General features: G+C 44.2%; 1 protein-coding gene across 1 annotated transcript; it reads right to left on the bottom strand.

The window, feature by feature from the left end:
• Positions 1–1412: 1412 nt before the first annotated feature.
• ltbp1 (latent transforming growth factor beta binding protein 1) lies at positions 1413–22090 on the bottom strand. The gene is made up of 9 exons (XM_056435873.1): positions 21913–22090; positions 20515–20676; positions 13151–13240; positions 12832–12960; positions 10030–10170; positions 9028–9204; positions 7294–7446; positions 3762–3911; positions 1413–3669 (listed from the first exon to the last, which is right to left on the bottom strand). The coding sequence occupies exons 1-9, from the start codon at positions 22073–22075 to the stop codon at positions 3491–3493; spliced, it is 1344 nt and encodes a 447-aa protein (XP_056291848.1). The 5' UTR covers positions 22076–22090; the 3' UTR covers positions 1413–3490.
• Between the last annotated feature and the right edge of the window lie 1078 nt (positions 22091–23168).

The following is a 23168-nucleotide window of genomic DNA, read 5'->3' as shown; positions in this document are numbered from 1 at the left end:
TTATGAACATTTTGGCATTAGTTGCATGCCAATTGGATATAAATTGGAAGATGTTGACCTTTTCATGACCTTGACCTTTGACCCGATCGATCCCAAAATCTAATCAAATGGTCCCCGGATAATAACCAATCATCCCACCAAATTTCATGTGATTCGGTTTATTCGATTTTGGGATTGATCGGGTCAAAGGTCAAGGTCATGAAAAGGTCAAAATCTTCTTTTTACCATAGCGCGGTCAATTTTAATCCAATTGGCATGCAACTAATGCCAAAATGTTCATAATTCAATGCCCAATCTTGTGATATGCGAAGGTATGCGCTCTACCGAGTGCCCGTTCTAGTTTATAAATGTCTCAACTTTCTGCTCCCTATGTGCACAATGTAAACAAAACAAGAGGTCCGTTTCTCTGAGGTCTAATAATGACGTGGATGGAGATCGTGATCCTGGAGCGTCTCAAATGGGTCAAATCCCAACCACCCTCCCTTCACCCTGAGCTACACCGCAGCAGATTGGATAAGAGATTCAAACTGATTTAGATTTAGATTGTTTCTGTGCTGAAATCTAGATTTGAAAGGTTCCTTCCTGTAATTTGGGTTCTTCAACAATCTCCTGAAGGAAATGTCGGGTACGGTATCGGTGTGACGTTCCCGTTGTGAGTTATCATCCCTCCCCTGTAGGCCGTCAAGGAAACAAGAAGATGCATTAATAACTCTCCCGTTGTCCGATTGTTTTTACTCTCCATCTCCTTCTGCCTCCATCGTGGTTCTATCTTTTCCATGGTCCTGGTCATTGTTCATTCTGGTCACATGACATCTATTGTACTTCTGTCCATCCTGATATAGGGGTCCTCCTCGGTTGCTTTCTTTCTTGGGAGTTTTTCCTGATCCGATGTGAGGTCAAAGGTCAGGGATGTCGTCTGTGTACAGATTGTAAAGTTCTCTAAAGAGGCTAATATGTCATTTTGGGTGATACAGAATAAACTGAATTTTATTTCACGAGAATTGTGGATTGTGTCCCCCGTCACTTACACAACAATAATATTTGAATGGTGTTAAAACAGTGAATTAATTATTACAGCAGGCAAATCCTATTTCAACGTTCATCTGGAAACCTGACTATTGTTTTACGATTTAAAAACAGTGAACCTATCCTTTAAGTCCGTTTGCATCCGTGTAATAATATGTGTATTAAACCATGTGCTCATTCTATTAATAGTTAATTAATTAAAGGTCAAATGTTTTATCTGGAGTGGGAAAACATCTCTGTTGAAAGGAAGAATATGAATCAGAGAACGTTGTAATGACAATCTGTCACAATTTGTTCACATGTAAAAAGACAAACAGAGAAAAATATAAATATTATTTGCCGATGCATGATGTCTCAAACCGTAAAAACTTAAAGGCCAGCCAATGCAAATATCACAATGTGTGGTTTATTACCAAGGGGTTTAATGTACACTATAGTATGAATTCATAGGAAAAAAAGCTATTTATTCATGTACAAATTACAAATACATCAGCCTTGCCCCCCTTTTGTTTAAATGTACACACGTTCCTCCTCTCCCATCGCTGGCCCACAGCAGCTTCACAACCTGGCAAGATGCAGTAACACGCAGATAAACACAATTACGAAAAATAAAAATGCATTTCAGTCATCTCAACATCGATGTCAAAGGAAGGAACAAAAGGAAGCAAAGCCAGGACACTTCATGTCTCCTAGTTCTTTGTGAGACACGAGGGCATTTGTATTATGTCCCAGAAAATAAGTAGTTTTATGATTGCATTTGACCATTCTTACAAAAAAATCCAACAGAAAGCTCAACAAGCTTTACATTCTTGTTTAGAACATCAACATGTGCTTATTCAAGGTGTTTGGTGATTCTGTGGCAGTGGCGGAAGAGAGGAGGCAGACAGTTGGCCTCTTTACATCATTAAATATCCAGTCAGTGTGACTGGGTAGAAAAACAGCTGGATCCCCCAGCACAAGTCCGTGGGTTTGTCGATACGTTAAATGAGCAAAACGGCCTCGAACACACACTCACACACACACACACACACATGATGCCCCCGGAGAACAAAATAACACACACACCTAGAAATGCAACAGACAAAACATGGAGTGTTTTCTTCTTTTCTTTTAGCAGATTGAGTTGAATCTTCATCTCAAGTAAATGACTGGTTGTTTCATGTAGTGTGTGTGTGTGTGTGTGTGTTGTACAGTGCAGGATATATGGGCGTTGATTAAGTACGCATGTGTGTTTGTTGTGTTTCTATACTTTAAGGACACATGTCCCCTCGTGGATTAAAACAAGTGAAGCTCTTGAAGGCGTCCCAGCCAACCGCACCTCGTTGAGTCATTTAAAAAGTAGCAGGATGAGGATAATGGTTCTCAAGCAAATCTTGATTTGAACAATTATCACTTTAAATGCATAAAACCGTATTAAACATAACTTAAAATGACTCTTCAAAGGTTGAGCTCAGGAAGAAAGTGATTATAAGTGACTATAAATATGTTGCTAGGACTTTCACGGGGATTTCTTTCAAGCTCAGCTCGCTGGAGGGATGTCGGCTGACGTCTCTTTGGTGACCCCGACGTGACCTTTTCTTTAGCGCCGTCACCAGGTCAATTTCTTTTAGTTAATGTCTAAATAAACAGCACCACAGTCCATCAGCATTCAAACAAGTGAAAACTAATAAAGTAAACATAGCTAAATACTGTGACCTCCATGAGGCTGTGGACTAAAATCACTCAACATTTAGTCTTTGTCGTTTGACATGATTCTCTGAATATTAATGCCCTCGAAACTTCCTTTTGACTTGCTGGCATGTCACCTACTTTTGGCTAAACATTTTGTGTTGATATATCAGGCGATCCACCACAACATTCTGAAACTAAATGTTAAACTTTGTTTTTAACCAAAGAGAGCGGCGCAAGTTGTCCACAGCATACTCTGACAGTTCATTAAGAATTATACTATTATATTTTCTTATTAAAAAAAAATCGCTCTTAACATTGGGAGTACTTTATAATATATAGGACAGGTATAACAAAACAAAAAAAATCCACTAAAATGACGGAAAATAAGATACAACACTGAGACAAATGAACCCATAGTGCTGTAGAGCAGGAAGTGAATATAAATACATGTCCTGGAGATCTGGATTAAGTTTTAAATGATGGAGTAAAATAAGAATAACAAATTAGATTAATTCAAAGGCACGTTTTAAGATGTATGTGTGATTTAGATTTTGGGCATAAACCCCCTGATTTCGTCATACTACCCCCCAAAAATATCAAACTATCCTCAAGGTCACCTTTGATGAGCAACAGTGACGTGATTCACGAGGCTGGACACTTTAATCCAAACCAGAGAGTTCGACTTTAAGTGTCGTGTTGAGTTGGCGTCGCGGTGGCTGAGTGCGGGTGGACGTCCTCACAAGTATCGCGATAGGAGCTTGTGCGCGTGGCGTTCAGGGTCTCTCGGCGCCCCCTAGTGTCTGCCCGTGCTCGCCCACGTTCGGTGCGTTGCCGCCGCCACGCAGTAGTTGGGTTTGTCCGAGGCCGTGAAGCCGGGCAGACACACACACCGGTAGGAGCCCGCCGCGTTGATGCACTTTGCATTCTTACACAAGGACATCCGATTGTTCAGCTCCGAGCACTCGTTCACGTCTGTGGACAGATACGACAGATGCTTATTTAAAAAACAAAAGGTGACGCCGGTGTTGTTCTCTGTCCTCGGAAGCGTGCCGGCGCCCTCTTACCGACGCAGGCCATACGGTTCAGGTCCAGGGTGTAGCCGTCGAAGCAGTCGCAGGTGTAACCCTCCTGAACGCGGACGCAGCGGCCGTTCTCGCAGCCGTCCAGGATGCCGCACTCCTCCGCTCGCAAACCCTCGAAGGCCTCGAGAGGATCTGCAGGAGAGACCCGACCGAGGGCCACAACATTACATTACATTACATGTCATTTAGCAGACGCTTTTATCCAAAGTGACTTCCAATAAGTGCATTTCAACCTAGAGTATAAACCAAGAACAACAAGAACACAGGAAGAAACACTTCCTTAACTCAGTCGAACCACAAAAGCACCACAATAAGTGCCATCCCAGTGCCACTGAAATGCAAATCTGTGTTTTAATCCAGATATAGTCGGAAAAGGTGTGTTTTCAGTCTCAGGCGGAAGATGTAGAGACGGTTAAAAACTCGCGGCCCCTCGTGGTAATATTCTGTCCATCTATCAGGTAAGACAGCATATTTGAATGACGCCGACTTGGCTCGGATCGTGGAATTCCTGCTACTAACTACGCCACTGCCCTGTTGAGACTCTGCCCACTGTTGAGACTCCGCCCACTGTTGAGACTCCGCCCACTCCTCCTCCCCACCGCCATCTGCCTGATGGATCGTGGAGGTCTCCATCGTGGAATATGCCTACTATGAACTATTCATACACTCTGTCACATTCATTGAATGTATTTAAACTCTAAATCTGTCCTTCTGGTCACATGACATCTATTGTTCTGTCCATCCTGGAGAGGGATCCTCCTCTGTTGCTCTCCTGAAGGTTTCTTCCCTTTTTTTCCCCCTGAAGGGTTATTTGGGAGTTTTTCCTGATCCGATGTGAGGTTTTGGGGCAGGGATGTATTTGTGTACAGATTGTAAAGCGCTCAGAGACAAATTTGTAATTTGTGAAATTGGGCTATACAAATAAACTGAATTGAATTGGCAAAATAAAAAAAATTATCAAAAAACATGGAGTTTGAGTTAGAGATCACAGTTAACTCACATTATCCTGAACACCCCCAACGCCCTCATGGGAACTGTAAACCATGTTTATCCCTTAAATAAAAAATAATTACAGGAGTTTATCTTTTCCAGTGAAGTCAAGACAGGAAGTAGGAAGAAAAAAGAAAAAAAGGTTCCTAACATCTGGCTTTAAGAGCCCTGGCCTTAAGTTCCTAACGCTGTGTCCTCTGCCTCGTGTTTTTACCGCGCATAAATCAAAGCACGCCCCAACATGCTCACACCGCGGCTCACAGGAGAGGCTCTCCATCTCAATCCCTTGAGGGTTGTTCTTTCCAGCTTTTATTGCAGGTCTGGAACCAGGACCAGCTGACTACTCCCTTATCATCCCTTTAAACTTTAAAAAAGAAGAACTGAAAAACAGTAAAATGTGGAAATATAACAAGTGAAATGGGACACTTGATCTTTTTTTTGTTTTTTTTGTGCACAGTTCTGAAAACATTAAATGTTTAATAAAGGCATGTAAAGTCAAAAAGGCTACAACACTGGGACACTTTTCTTTACACAGTTACACAGTTCAGTGACATGTCTTGTTTATTTTGGCTAAAAGATGATGTGATGTCTTTAGAAAGCTAAGGAAATCCTTGTTTTAATAGTATATGAAAATCAAAATGCCCATTGTTATTAATGTGACTGAAAATGAGTCAAATGTTTCACATTTTGGAAATCCTATTTGAATAAATGATGTTTTTTTAAAAGCTAACCTCACCTCTTAATTGCCAAATAATAACATACACTCTTACCGGCGGTCAAAACAATGCCATTTACTGCTTTTTATATGGAAATAAAATGTATATTATGCATAACTGAGTCCCGTATTTTGGTCCGGCCCTCCAAAATATTTTCAGTTGCTCATTTGGCCCCCTGGGAAAAATAATTGCCCACCCCTGCTTTAACCCTTGTGTTGCCTTCGGGTCATTTTGACCCGATTCAATATTTAACCCTCCTGTCGCCTTCGGGTCAATTTGACCCGATTCAATGTTTAATGTCGGTGTTCTTCGAGTCAACAAACAAACATAAAGTACCTCACACTTAAACTTGGAAAACAATATTAATTCTAATAATTTTCTGGAGATTTTAATAGCTGGGGTCATATTGACCTCAAGGGTAAAATATGTTAGTAAATATAAAGGTAACAGGAGGGTTAAAGGAACTGCTTCTAATATGTAGTTCGTTTTATTGTCACTAGATGGCAGCAACGCGCTGTGAAATGAAAGTCAGTCAGTGTTCGCCATCAGAGAAGCTGAACCTGCATATTTAATATAATGCTCAATGATAATTAGCTCTGTAATTCATAGAGTCTGCTTCACTCACAGAAGTTAGTCAAACTCATAACTGTCAGACAGACAGCACAACACCAGATTATGATGCACACTGAACTCGTGCACTCAAGCAGCCAGTATGTCCTGGGTGTGAACCATGAAGTCACGCTGTAAAGTTTTAGAGAAACGTTGGTCCAGACGTGAAGGGAATTGCAGGAAGGAAGAGTTTAGTACTTTCAGGACAAATGAAACGCGATGACAGCGTCATCTCATAGAGACGGTCCTGTTCTGTATCCGTTAGTGGCTTCCAGACAAACGTCAGCCATCGGCAGCTTTTTCCAGATCTCACCAGTGTTTAACCCTCCTGTTACCTTTAGGGTCAATTTGACCCCATTCAATGTTTAATGTCGGTTTTCTTTGGGGTCAATTTGACCCCAGGCTGTTTTTCACTTTGTCAAACATATAAGAAATATCAACTTTTTTTATATATTTAAAGGGATATTTAGGTAGTCAACAAACACACATAAAGTACCTCACACTTAAACTTGGGAAACAATATTAATTCTAATAATTTTCTGGAGGTTTAAATTCCTGGGGTCAAATTGACCCCGAGGGTAAAATATGTTAGTAAATGTGAAGGTAACAGGAGGGTTAAACTGGGTTTAAAGTGGGAGACGGCTTCTCTGCATATATGAAGACTGGAAGGTGTTCAACGCGTTGGTGGCATGGACAGTTGTATTGATCGTAGATGAAAAGTGAAGGAAATAGATTGGTGGATGGGTGAATGAAGGTCAGGAAACGGTTTTAGAGAGTTGATTCAGATGTATATTGATACCATACTTTGTGCTGCTGTGGTCACTGAGAGGTCGTTCTGATATCTCATCCACACGATTTCGGCGGCACAGATCCTGTAACCCCCGTTTTTGTTCTCGAAAAACTTAGTGGACATTTTCCAGATAAGTCACATTTCTGCCACGCTATTTCTACAAAGCAGGGACATCAATTATCCACCTTCACACATTAAGTGTGTTCTCCTTCTTCTCCTGTGATCAGTTTGGTATTAACTGGTAAATATCTGATCACAAGAAGACAGCTGAGAGCCTTTTCCATCGACTGCTTCCTGGAGGAACTCTCTTTGAGTCCCGTTAGTTCTAACACAAGAGTTCCTGTGATTCAGGATCCTTCACTCCGTCACTTGGAAGGAAGCGTTCAAATATTCAAATCCCAATACTCACGCTCCACGTTCTGGTAGAAAGGCAGGACGGCCCGCTGCTCGGCCGACTGACGGTCGTCCGGGCTCACTTCGTATTCGTGGCTCGGGCCGGCAACGAGGGCGTCGTGACCGTACGCCCGCCGCTCGCCAAGGTTACACATGGACGCATAATCCTCTGAGAGAGACGAAACGAGAGGAAAACAAAAGTCAAGAGCTGTTTTATGCAATAATGATAGATCTGAGAAACCCAGAGGTGAGCAGGCGACTCGCTCATCGTCGGTCCCACAGCGAGCCGACGAGAAGTAATGGTGGAAAGTGGGTGAAGAGTCAGGGGCAGTGAGAGGGTGGCTGATATTACAATGAAATCCATTAATACAATTGTAAATGTAGTTAAACACCTGCATCAGGGTTACAACAATAAAGTTTGTCTTACTTCTATCTAAAATGGGCGTCGCTGATCTTCCACAGAAGGGGGCGTGTCGTTAAAAAAACTTTTGCAAGTTTTAAATCACTTCTTAAAACCCATTTTTATAGAACAGCTTTTAAGTGATCTCGTCCTTTTATGCAGAACTTTGGTTCCCCTAATTCAGTTTGTCTGTTTTTTAGAATTTTTAAAATTTTAATATATATATATATATTTTTTTTTAAATTATGTTATATTTGTTTATTTCTATTATATTTGTTTTGCCTTGACTCTGTAGAGCACTTTGTAAACTTTGTTTTTAAAGGTGCTATATCAATAAAGTTATTATTATTATTATTATTATTAAAGCCAAAGACAATAGAGGTAAAACAACAATCCATCTCGGCGCTGCCGTCCCAAAACCTCCGCCAGACAAACACTTGTTCTTTGTTTTAATGCTCGGAGCAACGAACGAAGGGGCAGTTTAAAAAAAAAGTGCTGTCTCTAATTGTAACGGATCCCCGTCTATGAATTGGCGTGAAACTTACTGCTGGTAAAACTCCTTTATTTTCTTTCTTTCGGTGAATAAACATGAATTAAATCTCGTAAACAATCACCAGCTTGTCACCACCGTCAGAGCGTTATCCTCAGACGGGTCCATTAAAACTATTAAACTTTAAATAAAATGTGCATCTGTCCATCCGTAGCTGTGCCGTCAAGTTAGCATTTTAACATAAAATAAAAGTGCTTTTCTTTTTAACCTATCAAAATAAAAGTCAGATTTAACTATAAAGAGAAATAGATTAAAACGTCCAGAAATTATTAAAACAATACAATATAAAAAGGCATACAACAAAACCAATAAGGCAGATACAAAAACAGACAAATAAATAAACTTCTCATTGGGTTATTTACACTAATAAAGTAATTAATTAATTTCCAAGCTATGTATTACATCAACTTAATTAAAACTTCCCGTGAGAATGTGGCTGTTTGGTGGGTGAGTTCATCGTGTGAGTGCAGAGAACTCATCAGAAAGTCACAGCCTATGTACCATAATGTGTGTTGTACATGAGGCGGGGGTCATACACATGTTGACCAATGGGTTTCCACGACTTTAAACCAAACTTCCATGACCAAACATTATAAAATGTAGTATTTAAACTAACAATGACAACTCCAAAGCACAGAGGATACACCGTGTACATTTCCATATGAATATAACACATTTCCAGGACTTTTCCAGGCCTGGAAATAAACATTCGCCCTGATGATGGTGTATCTGAGCCTGACGCTGGGTGTGAGAGGCGTGTGTGTGTGTGCGTGTGTGTGCGTGTGTGTGTGCGTGTGTACCGGTGTTTCTGGGTGGACACAGGGCACAGTCCATGCCCCAGGCCTCTCCGTGCAGGCAGCAGCACTCGGTGTACGTGGTCTTCCTGTCGGGGCCGAGCGGCCGCGTGCACGTCAGGGAGTCTGTGACCGTCTGCCAGCAGATACCCATGTAGTCTGTCTGCTCCGACTCATGTTGACCTGCACACACACACACACACACACACACACACACACACACGCACACACACATATTGTAGTTGAAACATTATTTCAGACAGAAACGGCTTCAATGGGTTCGTGGGTGGGTGTTCTATTATTCATTATTATTATAATTATTTTGTATTTTGTTTTGCCTTTGTTAATATTTCTATTTGTACCTTTTATTTATTTCTTTACTTTTGTTTTTTTCCGTTTAACTTTCCTGTTTTCTTCTTTACAATTGTGAACTGACTAACACACACAGAAACAAATGAAAATACCTGTTCATTGATCCCTGTATGTCATATTGTGCATTATCATCAGTAAAGTATAGATAAATAAATAAATAAAAGGCTTTAAGAGGTAAATATGAGCATTATCTGTAATCCTTAGAAAATTAGTCATCAAACACAACTCTACATACATGATCTGTATAATTATCAGCGAGGGGAGCTCATAGCTTCTGTAACATTAATAGTATGTTTAATATGATTTAGTCCTTCTGTGAGGAGGCCTGTCTTCTCCTCGGTGCTGCCTTATTGTTCCCCTCCGGTCTGCTTTGTTATTGTTGTCCATGTGCTTAATGTTTTGTTTTTTGCGTGTGTTTGGGTCCTCAACGCCACACACTCTAACAACTTTAAAATCTACATCTACTATATTTTAAACAGTTGAACATGTTTTTATTTGGGTTTTGTACTCGGATGGTAAATATGTTTTATTTCTTAGGGCGTCAGGTCTAAAGCAAGGAAATGGTTTTGATAAATTTAAAGAATACCCTGGAGGGTACATCATTTCTGAGAGCGTGGGACAAACGGGCCGTCTTACCGGCCACCTCAGTCATGAAGACGCAGCTGTTAAAGTTGGGGTCCAACACCATTGGATGTGTGCAGAAGCACATGTAGGAGCCGTCGGTGTTATGACACTGGCCCCCGGCACACACCGACTCGTCCTCGCACTCATCGATGTCTGCAGGAGAGAAAAGCAAAGGATAACTTTCTTCATGCCAGCTGCACTTCCTCGCGCTACATTAACTTTACATAAAACATACGTTAACACACGAATATTCACTATGACTAAAACTATGGCAAAAAAACAAACACTTGTGTCAACCAATTTCACTCCCTCACAAATCCTCGCTGCGGCAAAAACAGTATTATATGATAAACTGCATCGATGTGTGAAATATAATATAAGTTCCTAAAAGTTCAGTTTCAAGACGAGCGACTGCCGATGACGTAGATCATCGTGAAAAGTTGAATATCGTGTAGTTGAAACTCCTGAACTGTACTCAAAAAAATACGATCCATCAGTCCTTCTGAGTATCACTAATGAGCCCCTGTGTGCAGAGATGAGATTGAACACTTGAAATGCTTATTAATAAATGAATGACACTATAAAAAAATGTAAAAAAATAAATTAAAAAAAGAGAAGAGAAAAGTTGAATATCGTCACCTTCCTAAAATAATGGCATACGTCATTTTTTGGCCTAAATCATCTCATGATTCGTTACTTCGAGACTGGATTACTGCAACTCCTTATTAGCAGGCTGCTCTAATAAATCTCTTAGGTCCCTCCAGTTGATCCAGAATGCTGCAGCTCGTGTTCTCACTAAAACTAAGAAAAGAGATCACATCACTCCTGCACTAGCTGCTCTGCACTGGCTCCCAGTAAAATCAAGAATCACTTTTAAAATTCTTCTCTTAACCTACAAAGCCTTGATTGGTGATGCTCCATCATATCTTAAGGAGCTTGTCGTACCATATTGCCCCACTAGAGAGCTACGCTCACTAAATGCGGGACTACTTGTAGTTCCTAGAGTCTTAAAAAGTAGAATGGGAGCCAGAGCCTTTAGTTATCAAGCTCTTTATGGAACCAGCTTTCAATTTCAGTCCGGGAGGCAGACACAGTCACCTCGTTTAAGAGTAGACTTAAGACCTTCCTCTTTGACAGAGCTTATAGTTAGGGCTGAATCAGGTTTGCCCTGGTCCAGCCCCTGATATGCTGCTATAGGCTTATAGTCTTTTTCTATGAATTTTCATCTCTAACTCTGCTTTCTCCATGGGGTCATCGGACCTATCTGCCTGATGGATCGTCTGGGTCGTGGAATTCCTGCTCATGACTACCACTGTCTGTTGAGACTCCGCCCACTCCTCCTCCCCACCGCCATCTGCCTGATGGATCGTGGAGTCTTCATCGTGAATATGCCTACTATGAACTATTCATACACTCTGTCATATTCATTGAATGTATTTAAACTCTAAATCTGTCCCTCTGTACACATTACATCTATTGCATCTGTCCATCCTAGCCTGAAGGGTTATTTGGGAGTTTTTCCTGGTCCGATGAGGTTTTGGCAGGGATGTCTATGTTACAGATTGTAAGCACTCTCGAGACAAATTTGTAATTAATAAACTGAATTGAATTGAATTGAATGATCCTGGCCATCTCTGGTAAAACTGCCTTCATCCTCAGTGATTCTCCCCCTGGATTATAATATATTATAATATCATATATAGATCAATGTGTGGTCAAGTTTTTTGTGTTTTCTGAAAAACCTATAAAAATGACGTAGGCCAATATTTTAGGAAGGTGACGATATTATTAAAATATACTCCAGAAAGAGATTTGCTCTTTATGAATATAGTTTCATACACAATTCATTCATGTCAGACACAAGTCATTCAACGCAAGTCTTTCTCATTTCTTAAAATTAATGAAATTACAGAAACAAGAATAAGTCTCGAATCCTTTTTAGACTTTTATCACAAATGATCTGTTCTGGCTGAAAATTGTAGAGTGAAAGTTAATTATTGACAATTAAATTCTGAGTTCATGAATAATAATAGTAATCTAATCAATGAAAAAGTTTTTTTTGGAGAAGATAAAAAAGCTTGTATTTTTCTCACTTTTCCTGTCACCCCTCCATCATTATTGTTGAGTAAATCCCCAAAACTTCCTCGTTTTTTGATTTCGGGGATCCTATTTGAGATCTCTGAAACCTTCTCACTTCCTCCACAGGCCGTTGTGCACACGGCCCTCTTCTGACAGAAAGCCATGCGCTGGTCAAGTATTCTAGAAATTCACTAAACCGCCACACGGAACATTTTGAGGTGGCAGCCTGAATCCTGTTTTTGAAAACTTTGCAGCCAAAACAATAACAGTGTAATTTATTTAATTATTTATTTTTAACTTATTTTTGGTATCGATTTTTTTCAGTTTCACTGAACAAAAAAAAGAAATTGTAGATGACAAAATTATATATATATAATAGAAAAGAATAAAAAATAATAATACAAAAATACAAATATAGAATACAGACCACCAGTAGAAAATATATAGTAAATTAATAGGGGGTCATCAATAGCTCTTTACAATTTTTTATCAATTCTTTTCAGGTCAGCTGAGATCAATAACAATCTAATTAAATTATAATTGGCGTTCCTCCTGGTCCAGAGATATGCCGGTCTGTGATTGGTCTGCAGCCGTGGCAACTGTACTGTCTGCTTCATGCGCTGGTCTGGTGATGGAGGCTCAATGTGCAGAGAAACACCAACATTCAAACACCACCCAATCTGACAACACACACACACACACACAGACACACACACAGACACACACACCCCTCACCTCTGCACTCCAGCTTGACAGCGTCGTAGTCGTGGCCCGTCTTGCAGTAGCATTCGTAGCTGCCTACGGTATCCAGGCAGAAGCCTCCTTTGCACACCTCCTGGCCAAAGAGCGTGCATTCATCTGCATCTGCAGAGAGAGAGAAGGCCGGTCATGGGAAGGCAGAGAGAGAGAAGGCTGGTCATGGGAAGGCAGAGAGAGAGAAGGCTGGTCATGGGAAGGCAGAGAGAGAGAAGGCTGGTCATGAGATGGCAGAGAGAGAGAACAAAAGCAGAGATGCAGCTGAAACATCTGGTATCAAGTCGTGTGGACGTCTCACCTTTGTAGCTGTCAGACGTGGGTACTCCGTACAGTAGGTCTCCATTGGGAAGAAAACCTCTTCCAGATGGACACATCTCATTGAACTGGTCTGAAAAGGGACCCACAGGAGGTTTGGAGGTTAAGAGTGCAACGTGCACTGATGTGTGTGTGTGTGTGTGTGTGTATACAGGGGAGGACATTCACATATTTATTTAGGGGTCAATTCTTTCCCCCACTGACTGAAATCCAGGGGCATTTAAAAAAGAAATTGGGGGCACTTTTAGAAACTCGTGAAATAACATTTAACCTTTGATCGAAATAATAAATATACTTATTTAGGCTTACAGTGCTTACAGCAATTGTCATAAAATGGCAATCATGAGACTATCAGGCAGTTGTCTACAGACTCAAAGTGTTTTCTTCGATTTTTTTGAACAAAAAACAAACAGAAAACATAAATCAGTCAATCTAATTCAATTGTATTCTTATTTCTTTGTGGTTATTTATTGTTATTACATTTTTTATACAACTATTGACAATTATAACTTATTTCTTAAAGTCCTCACACTGGCACGTCTGATCGAGAAGCGCTCCATTCGGTTCTTCACGCACCCGCAACAACACGGCGTGATATGGCAACGGAGGTTCATAAATTATAATAATTAATCCAGCATTGAAGAACCGAACAATCATGGCCTGTGTAAAATCATCTCTCAAATAAAGCCAACTCATGGATCTACATACGACAGAACCGGGTCCTTGTGTCCCCTCCCAACCTGGCGCCGACGTGAGTGGCAGCCTTTCCACGTAGCTCCGTTGTCTCGTCTTTTTAGCTTTTTTAAGTTTGTTTTGTCACTTGTCCTGGCTGCTTTTCATAGCGCTGTGTGAATGTCTTCCTCCTATGGATACGCCTGCAATCATTGCAACAGGGCAGTCGGACTGCTGTTGCGCGAGGATCGGCTGTTACTTTCGCGGACAAGAAATCATGCCAGTAGTTCACCCCCGCTTTCGGAGGAACTGTGAAGGCAGCTACCGTGGAAGCAGAGCTGGGCGATGGTAGTAGCGCCTGCAAGCGTGGAGGTTTAAGCTCCAGCTATTCTTCGTTTGTAATGGGGAATGTCAGCTTCGTTGGCCAACAAGACAGATGACTGGCAGCCCCTGGTGATGAGCGATGAAGTTGTACGAAGTGCAGCTTACTGTGCCTCACGGAAGCCTGGCCAACCAGCAACATCCCGGACCTCAGCGATGGGCTACCGGCTTTACCTACGGTGAGGCGGACGAGACCGCCAGCTAAGTGGCAAAACGGAAGGTGGGGCTTGACCTTCATGTCAACTTCAGGTGGTGCAACCCAGGGCATGTGACTGTAAAGAGACCATTTGTTGCCCAGACATGAAGTGTTAGCCGTTAGCCTCCGTCCGTATTACATGCCCAGAATTCGCCGCCATTGTTGTTTGTGTTTGTCTCCACGAGCTGCGGTCGAAGTCGCGTGTGACACCATCTACTCCGTCATCGCTGGGCTCAAGCGCAACATCCTGGAGCCTTCATTGCAATTTTCGAGGACTTTAATCATATGACCCTGGACTCCATCTGCCTGCTTTTCACCGGTTGTGTCTTGCCCAACAAGAAACAACAGAACAATTGACCTTATGTATGCTAACGTGAGGGATGCATAAAGCCACCACTTCCTCCCTAGAAATCGATCACAATCTGGTTTTCTACAACTTAAATACACACCAAAAGTGCATGAGCAACCGATACCACTCGCTCCTTCAGGAAATGGACTCTGAGGCTGGATGCCCTCAGGGGACACTTTGAGTCAGCTGACTGGGTGCTGCAGGACTCTTTTGGAGGACATTGAAGGGTCACACACTGCACGACTGACTACCACGAACTTCTGTATGGACATTGTCGGCTCCACTAAAACAGTGCTGCTTCCTAACAACCAAGCCCTGGATTACCTCAATGTTAAACATCTCCTCAACATGAAAAGAGGCATTCAAAGGGGGACCAGGCAGGCGGGCAGCGTGGGAGAACTGAAGACCATGCTGAGGCAAAGGACTTTCGTGCAGAAGGAAGGTGGAGCAGAGCTTTACAGGGAGGAACAACATGAGGAACATGAGGCTGGTCATGAAAACCATCACAGGCTGCAAGAAGAGCGGCGGCCCCGTGGAGGGGGATGTGGTGAGGGCAAACCAGTTCAACCACTTCTACAACAGGTTTGACAACACAGCTCCAGGTGTTAATGACTGTCTAACACCTATTCCTGCATCCCCCCCATCAGCCCCATCAGCTACTAACTACTCACTGCCACACCCACCCCACCCCTCCCCCCTGCTCTGACCACAGCCAGTGTGGCCCCACTCCCTCCAGCTTCCAGCCCTCTGCCAGCTGCACTCCTCCCCCAGGCGACCACACAGAGCCCCCCCCTCCCCCCCACCATCACGGCGGATCAGGTCACAGGAGAGCTGAGGAGGCTGCGCCCAGGAAAGAAGCCCGTTCCATGGAGTCTGTCCAAGACTCCTCAAAGCATGCGCGGTGGAACTGGGTGAGCCTCTGCAGCATCTCTTCAACCTGAGCCTCCAACTGGGGAAGGTGCCTGCTCTGTGGAAAACTTCCTGCCTCATCCCCATCCCGAAGAAGCCGCACCCCAGTGAGCTGAATGACTTCAGGCCAGTCGCTCTGACATCACACATTTCTAAGACCATGGAGCGACTGCTGCTTAACCTCAGATCTCAGGCATCACGGCGCACTTGACCCGCTGCAGTTTGCATACCAGGAGAAGCTGGGCGTGGAAGATGCCATCGTCTACCTAATGCACAGGGCTCACTCTTATCTGGACAAGGGGAAAGGTGCTGTGAGAATCATGTTCTTTGATTTCTCCAGTGCCTTCAACACCATCCAGCCCCTCCGACTGAGTGACAAGCTCGTGCAGATGGGTGTGAACGCCCACCTGGTATCCTGGATCACTGACTACCTGACGGAGAGACCACAGTTTGTCAGGCTGAAAGACTGCGTGTCTGAGACTGTGTTGTGCAGCACCGGCGCTCCTCAGGGGACTGTGCTCTGACCTGTCCTGTTCACCCTGTACACATCAGACTTCACCTACAACACGGAGTCGTGCCACATCCAGAAGTTCTCTGATGACTCTGCTGTTGTGGGATACATCAGGGATGGACAGGAGGGTGAGTACAGGAGCCTGGTGGACAACTTTGTGCAGTGGTGTGGGCAGAACCACCTGCAGCTGAACGCCACCAAGACCAAGGAGATGGTGGTGGACTTTAGGAGGTCTCAGCCTCCTCTGCTACCAGTCTCCATCGGGGGTGTCAGTGTGGAGGTGGTCAACACCTACAAGTACTTGGGAGTTCATCTGGACAGTAAACTGGACTGGTCAGCCAACATAGATGCCATCTATAAGAAGGGTCAGAGCCGGCTCTACTTCCTGAGGAGGCTGAGGTCCTTCAATGTCTGCAGCAAACTCCTGCGCATGTTCTACCAGTCTGTTGTTGCCAGCGCCCTTTTTTATGCTGTGGTGTGCTGGGGAGGCAGCGTGAAGAAGAGGGATGCAGGGCGACTCGACAGGCTGGTGAGAAGGGCAGGAGCTGTTGTTGGCATGGAACTGGACTGCCTCACATCAGTGGCGGAGAAAAGGACATTGAGTCGGCTGCTGACCATCTTGGACAATGACCACCACCCACTACACAGTACTCTGAACGGACAGAGGAGCATCTTCAGTGGCAGACTCCTGTCACTGTCATGCTCATCGGACAGGCTGAGGAAGTCCTTTGTCCCCAGGGCAATACGACTGTACAACGCCACGCAGAGGGGGAGGGGGAGGGAGATGGACTTCTCTGCATGAGTCTACCTCGGTCTCCCCTCCTCTTCTCAGCTCTTTATTTTTCTATCCCACTGTCCATCTTTTAATCTTTTTACTAGCCCATTGCACAGATTATACTATTTATATCACTTGCACACTGTTAAATCTGTATAATATCTGTATACACCCTACTGGCGCGGCTGTGTCCAGACGCCGTCGAGGTAGCTCCGCGGAGATTGTGCGCTCTTTTAGTTTTTGTGTTTATTTTTAATGTTTTCTTTGCCACAAACACATCGGCACTAACAGCATACGACCACAGCACACTTTTGGACATAAACTTTTGCGCAAAACAAGGGTTTTTGTCCACTTTTTCCATCGATCCAGCGTGGCCGGCAGAGATCGTGCGAAGCGAACCACATCAACAACAGTGGAGCCGCTACTACGGGAGACGACGAAACACCGAGGGAAGCGGGCGGAATTCCGGAACAGACTGAGAGTTCAAGCCACCGTCCACCTCTGCCCAGCATCCTTCTTGCTAACGTCCAGTCTCTGGTAAATAACATGGATGATGTTAGAGCAAGGATCAGATTCCAACGGGACTTGAGGACTGTAACATCTTTTGTCTGATCGGAAACATGGCTGACCCGCTGGTGCGGATCGAGTCATATGCCAACCGAGTCCTTCTCTGTTTTCCTTGCAGACAGAAACGGAAGAGTCTGGTAAATCTAAGGGTGGAGGGGTTTGCTTCATGACTAACAACATGTGGTGCGACCCTCAAGAACATTAAGACTCTTCTCGTTCCTGCTCGCGAACCTGGAACATCTGACGATCTCATGCCGTCCATTCTACCTTCCCGGAGTTCAGCTCGGTCATCACCACAGCCGTCACATACCACCACAAGCGGACACCGACGTAGCAATTATCGGACCTACATGATGTGTTATGTCGGCATCAGAACAAAGTATCCCGCAGCGGCTGTGGTGGTGGCTGGGGACTTTAATAGGCAAACCTAAAAAGTCATGCCGAACTTTCACCAGCACATTACGTGTGCTACCAGAGGGGAAAGAACGTTGGACCACTGCTATACGCCATTCAAGAGAGGCTACAAGGCTGTCTCTCTCCCTCCGTTCGACAAATCAGACCATGCCACCATTTTTCTGCTTCCGAGTGCCGACCAAAAAGATCGCAAGGAAGCGGTAGTGACGAGGGACGTAGCGCGTGGTCTGACCAATCGAGACTGAGCTACAGGATCGCTCTGCGTGTCGTCCGACTGGACATGATCCAATCCAGTTCCAGTGGCGTCAGCGAGTTCTTGAGTAGCAATGAGCCTCATAGCAGCATGCGCAGACCATCGTCCCCACGGTAAAAGTTAGGGTCTTTCCAACCAAAAGCCGTGGGTTGATAGATCCATCCGTGAAGCTGTGAACGCCCGTACTGCTGCCTATAACTCCGGTCTTGTATCCGGCAACATGATGCAGTACAAGGCAGCGGTCTATGGACTGAGGAGGCGGTGAAGGAGGCAAAAAGGAGGTACCGAGACAGAGTGGAATCACAGATGGAGCAGCGCGACACCAGGCGCCTATGGCAGGGGCTCGGACTATCACAAACTACCAGAGCAGACCCAGCTGGTGAGTGCCGGCGCATCCTAGCGGACGACCTGAACTCATTTATGCACGGTTTGAGGCTAGCAACAACAGCTTAGCATTCGCCACAACAACACCGTTAAGCGTAGCGGTGAGTTCTACCGCTGGGGATGAACACACCTCTGTGACCGAAGCACATGTGAGGAGGGCTCTGTTGAGGTGAACACCAGGAAAGCTGCAGGTCCAGATGGCATATCTGGAAAGTACTGAAGACCTGTGCTAATCAGCTAGCTCCAGTGTTCACCACAATATTCAACCTCTCCCTGGCTGAGTCGTGGTCCCCCGCCTGCTTCCAAAGAGATCCACTATTGTCCCTGTGCCCAAGAATGCTTCTCCAGCATGTATGAATGACTACCGACCGGTGGCCCTCACCTCGGTGGTCATGAAATGCTGAGAGGCTGATAAGGACTACATCTGCCTTCCTCCCTTCCTCCATGGACCGCTGCAGTTTGCTTATCGCCCAAACAGATCACGGATGATGCTGTCTCCCAGGTACTGCACACACACACTCTCATCTGGACAGCCAGAGGGGGGGGCTATGTGAGACTGCTGTTCATTGATTATAGTTCAGCTTTCAACACCATAGTCCCCTCCAGACTGGCCGGCAAGCTGATTGAGCTGGGACTGAACACCCCCTGTGTGCTTGGATCCTGGACTTCCTGACCGCCAGGCCACAGGTGGTCAGGGTGGGCAGACACACCTCCAAATCCCTCACCCTGAACACAGGATCCCCCCAGGGTTGCGTCCTCAGCCCCCTACTGTACTCCCTGTACACACACATGACTGTGTGGCCAGGTTCAGCTCAACACCATCATCAAGTTTGCGGATGACACAGTGGTGGTGGGCCTGATCTCCGACAACGACGAGAAGGCCTACCTGGAGGAAGTTGTTGATCTGTCACTCTGGTGCCAGGACAACAGCCTCATCATGAATGTCACCAAAACTAAGGAGCTGATTGTGGACTTTAGGGAGGTACAACAACAGAGGACGTACTCACCACTCGGGATTAACGACTACTGTGGAGAGGGGTGAGCGGGTCTAAATGCCTGGAGTCCACATCACGAGGATCTGACATGGTCAACGAACACAGACACTCTGGTGAGAAAGGCAAGGCAGCGCCTCTACCACCTCAGGCAGCTGAGGAAATTTAAAGTTTCCCAGAGGATCCTTCAGTCCTTCTACTCTGGAGCTGTAGAGAGCGTCCTGACAGGAAGCATCACAGCCTGGTTTGGCAACTGCTCCGCCTCAGGACAGGAAGGCTCTGCAGAGGAAGTAGTGCCTGACTGAGCGCACTGTGGTTCCACACTCCCACCCTGCAGGACTTGTACACCAGGAGGTGCAGAACCAGAGCCGGCAGGATCATGAAGGATCCTCACCACCCCAACAACAGACTGTTTCAGCTGCTGCGGTCAGGCAGGCGCCTCCGTAATCACGCTGCAAGAACAGAGAGACTGAGACGGAGTTTCTTTCCTCAGGCCATCAGGATTGTGAACTCCGACCTCACCAGGACCCCCACATAGACCCACACAACTCACACACACACACACACACACACACACACACACACACTTACTGTAAATATTGTGTTGTTTTTTATTGTAAATAGTGTGTACTTGTTGCCCTTGCACATTCCTGCTGAGCATTGCCACTTTCATTTCACTGCACACCCTGTGTGTGTATGTGACAAATAAAACATCTTGAATCTTGAATCTTGAATCCCTGTGAACATATTCTCCCTATGTGTATTGTTTTTCTACTGTGATTTGTGTATGCATGTTTGTGAGTTAAGTTAAGTGTATAAGCTACTGGATGACCTAAATTTCCCTCGGGATTAATAAAGTATCCATCTATCTATCTATCTATCTTGTGTACAGGAGATCATTCCATCTATTGTCTAACTTATTTCCCCCTCCTCCTCTAACTCACCAGTGCCGTTGACAGGACAGGGATGCACCTCACAGTTGTCGCCCCATCCGGCTCCCAGTGTGCAGCAGCACTCCTGCAGGGTGACATGGCTGATCAGCACACTCTCACACAGGTTCTCATCGTTCAGACGATAGTAGCACTCTTTACGCTCCACTGACGGCACTGAAAGATGGATACAGAGCGGGGGGGGGGCAAGGATCAGACAGGAAATAGTACAATGTGTGCAGCTCAGTGTACATAAATCATATCAAATCACGAGTGTGTAAAGGGCATTTGGCCGTGCCTGGCCCACCTGATGTAGGTTTCACAGCCCGGCGTCTACACTGCACATGTCATACATCCTTGTTGTGACCGACCTCATCGGAAGCTTGTTGATACCTCATTGACATTTGAAGATGTTGACCAATGAACGTTAAAAGGGCGTGGCTCAACACATCACCAGACATACTTTAACTACACCACCTTTGGGCCGATCATAACAAAACATGCAGGATATGTCTCACAAATGAATGATTTAGGGCGTCTATGCATTTTTTTTTTAAATAAAAATGCAGCTTATTTTACCTTTATGGGCAGGCAATGTAATTGTGTATTTAGATATAGCCAACTGAAGGTAGTAGATAGACCCAAAAAAGGTTTTGAGAGCAAATTTCTCGTTTGTAAGTAAATTAATTGGTAGTTTTTCTGATGAAACTAGAATGTGTTGCTGCAAATTAAAAATCTTTGCTCTCAAAATAAAAACATTTGCTCTTTAAATATAAAAACGTGCAAAAAAATACAAAAAAACTTCGCTCTCGAAACACAAATCGACAAGTTGAGTTTGGACGTAGTGGGCGGGGCTTACGCTGCTGAATGAGAGAGGAGTTTCTATTGGAGGGTTTAACTTCCGCCTGGCTCGCTGCGCTAGCGGGAGGTTTACGGTGAGGAGGACATGGAGGGAAGTTGGCATTTTTTTTGCGGAATAAAAACACAAATCTACCTTCATAGCCAACTACGAATAAAACGTCACAGTCCACAGGTCAAGAACTCAGTTTCATTCTTCAGAATTGAGACTGAATAAAGTAACTGCTTCGACGTGTGGGGCCCTAAGGTGGATTTAATGCTATTAAAGTTATTTAATATTAAGCATATTCTCTGATAGCTGAACTTGAGCGCAATTACTTTCCTTCATCTCCTGTACTATTTCATGGGTTCATGTTCATCATTCTGGAGCCCCTGGAGGTATAAACTGTCCGTATCTTTGGTATCATCTCATACATTTATGCTTCACTACTATATGAAGCTTGTGGACCTCCATTTGCTGACTTCTATGGAGAGATTATGTATTTTAGGAACACGCCCTGATGTGCTCAGGCTCCCTGGTACATGTCATTTGGACAAAAGCTGAAGATGGGTCACCTGTGGGAACCGGCTCACACGTGGCGATCATGACGTTGTAGTCCTGGCCACTGGGACACGAGCAGATGAAGGAACCGTCGACGTTCACACACTGCGCCCCTCCACACACACCGCTCAGCAACTCACACTCATTCACATCTATGGAGAAGAGCCAGAAGAACATATTGGTACATGTTATGTTGGTTATTGGTTATTAGCCTCTTCACAATCAAGAGTGTGCAAAAGAGTGACATGTTGGGTATTTTCTTATCTTTAAATTCACTTCGCAGGTCCTGTACTTGTATGCCTGATGTAGTGCATGGCACACAAGTGGGTAACCAGTATTGCTTTGCATTCATGTTTTGGCTGTTAATCCATCAGTGATCTATACATTAGTAGGAAATTCTTTCTAGCAGCTGAAGAATCTGCAGCAGAATTATAAGAGAAATATTGTTGGATTGGTCCAGTCATATAACATTTTTTTTTGTAGTGCTCATCTGATCTGGACATGCAGTGGTTATCATTCCCATATATTGTATATATATATATATATATATATATATATTATGTAGGTCACAGTATGGCAACATGAAAGGTGCAACATTTGCAGAAGGGCGTTGTCTTGTAATATCTTTCCCAACAACACTCAACTGAAAAAGCCACCGCCTGCCTCTGACTGCAGATTTGTGGCGTGTGGATAATTGATATTATTTACGAGCATCAACAAATTAGGTTTTTCTTCTTGATCACCCCACAGTGAAAGAACCCTGAAGAGAAGGCAACATCTATTTGACTTTTATTTGATGTATCATTCATACATTATGTCGTATCGTGGAATATGCCGACTACCAACTATTCATATTCATTGATTGTGTTGCTACTGTGTTTTAATTTGTGTATAATGATACTTTACAATATTTCTCCTCTGCCTATTTGGGGGAATTGAAAAAGATGAAAGAAGAGAGATGGTGAGAGGAAGGAGAGGGACATCACAGGAGGAAAAGACAAGATATAGGGAGGAGAAAGAGAGAGAGAGAGAATGAAGCAGGGCAAAAGGAAGGAGTAGGAAACCATTACAACTTGGCTGATAAGAGTAATAGATGGAGGGGAAGGAAGACGGAGAGATGGCACACACTCTGAATGGTTAGTGGTACACCACCACTCTTGGTTGTGTGTGTGTGTGTGTGTGTGTGTGTGTGTGTGTGTGTGTGAGAAGTGAGTCCATCTGTGGTAGCCATAGTACAGTGATGGTTTGGCAGTGCACAAGAGGCAGCTGG

The sequence above is a fragment of the Pseudoliparis swirei genome, chromosome 17, assembly GCF_029220125.1.
Source record: "Pseudoliparis swirei isolate HS2019 ecotype Mariana Trench chromosome 17, NWPU_hadal_v1, whole genome shotgun sequence".
Taxonomy (NCBI): domain Eukaryota; kingdom Metazoa; phylum Chordata; class Actinopteri; order Perciformes; family Liparidae; genus Pseudoliparis; species Pseudoliparis swirei.
Note: the sequence above shows the minus strand (reverse complement) of the source record. Positions and strands in the feature narration are given on the sequence as shown.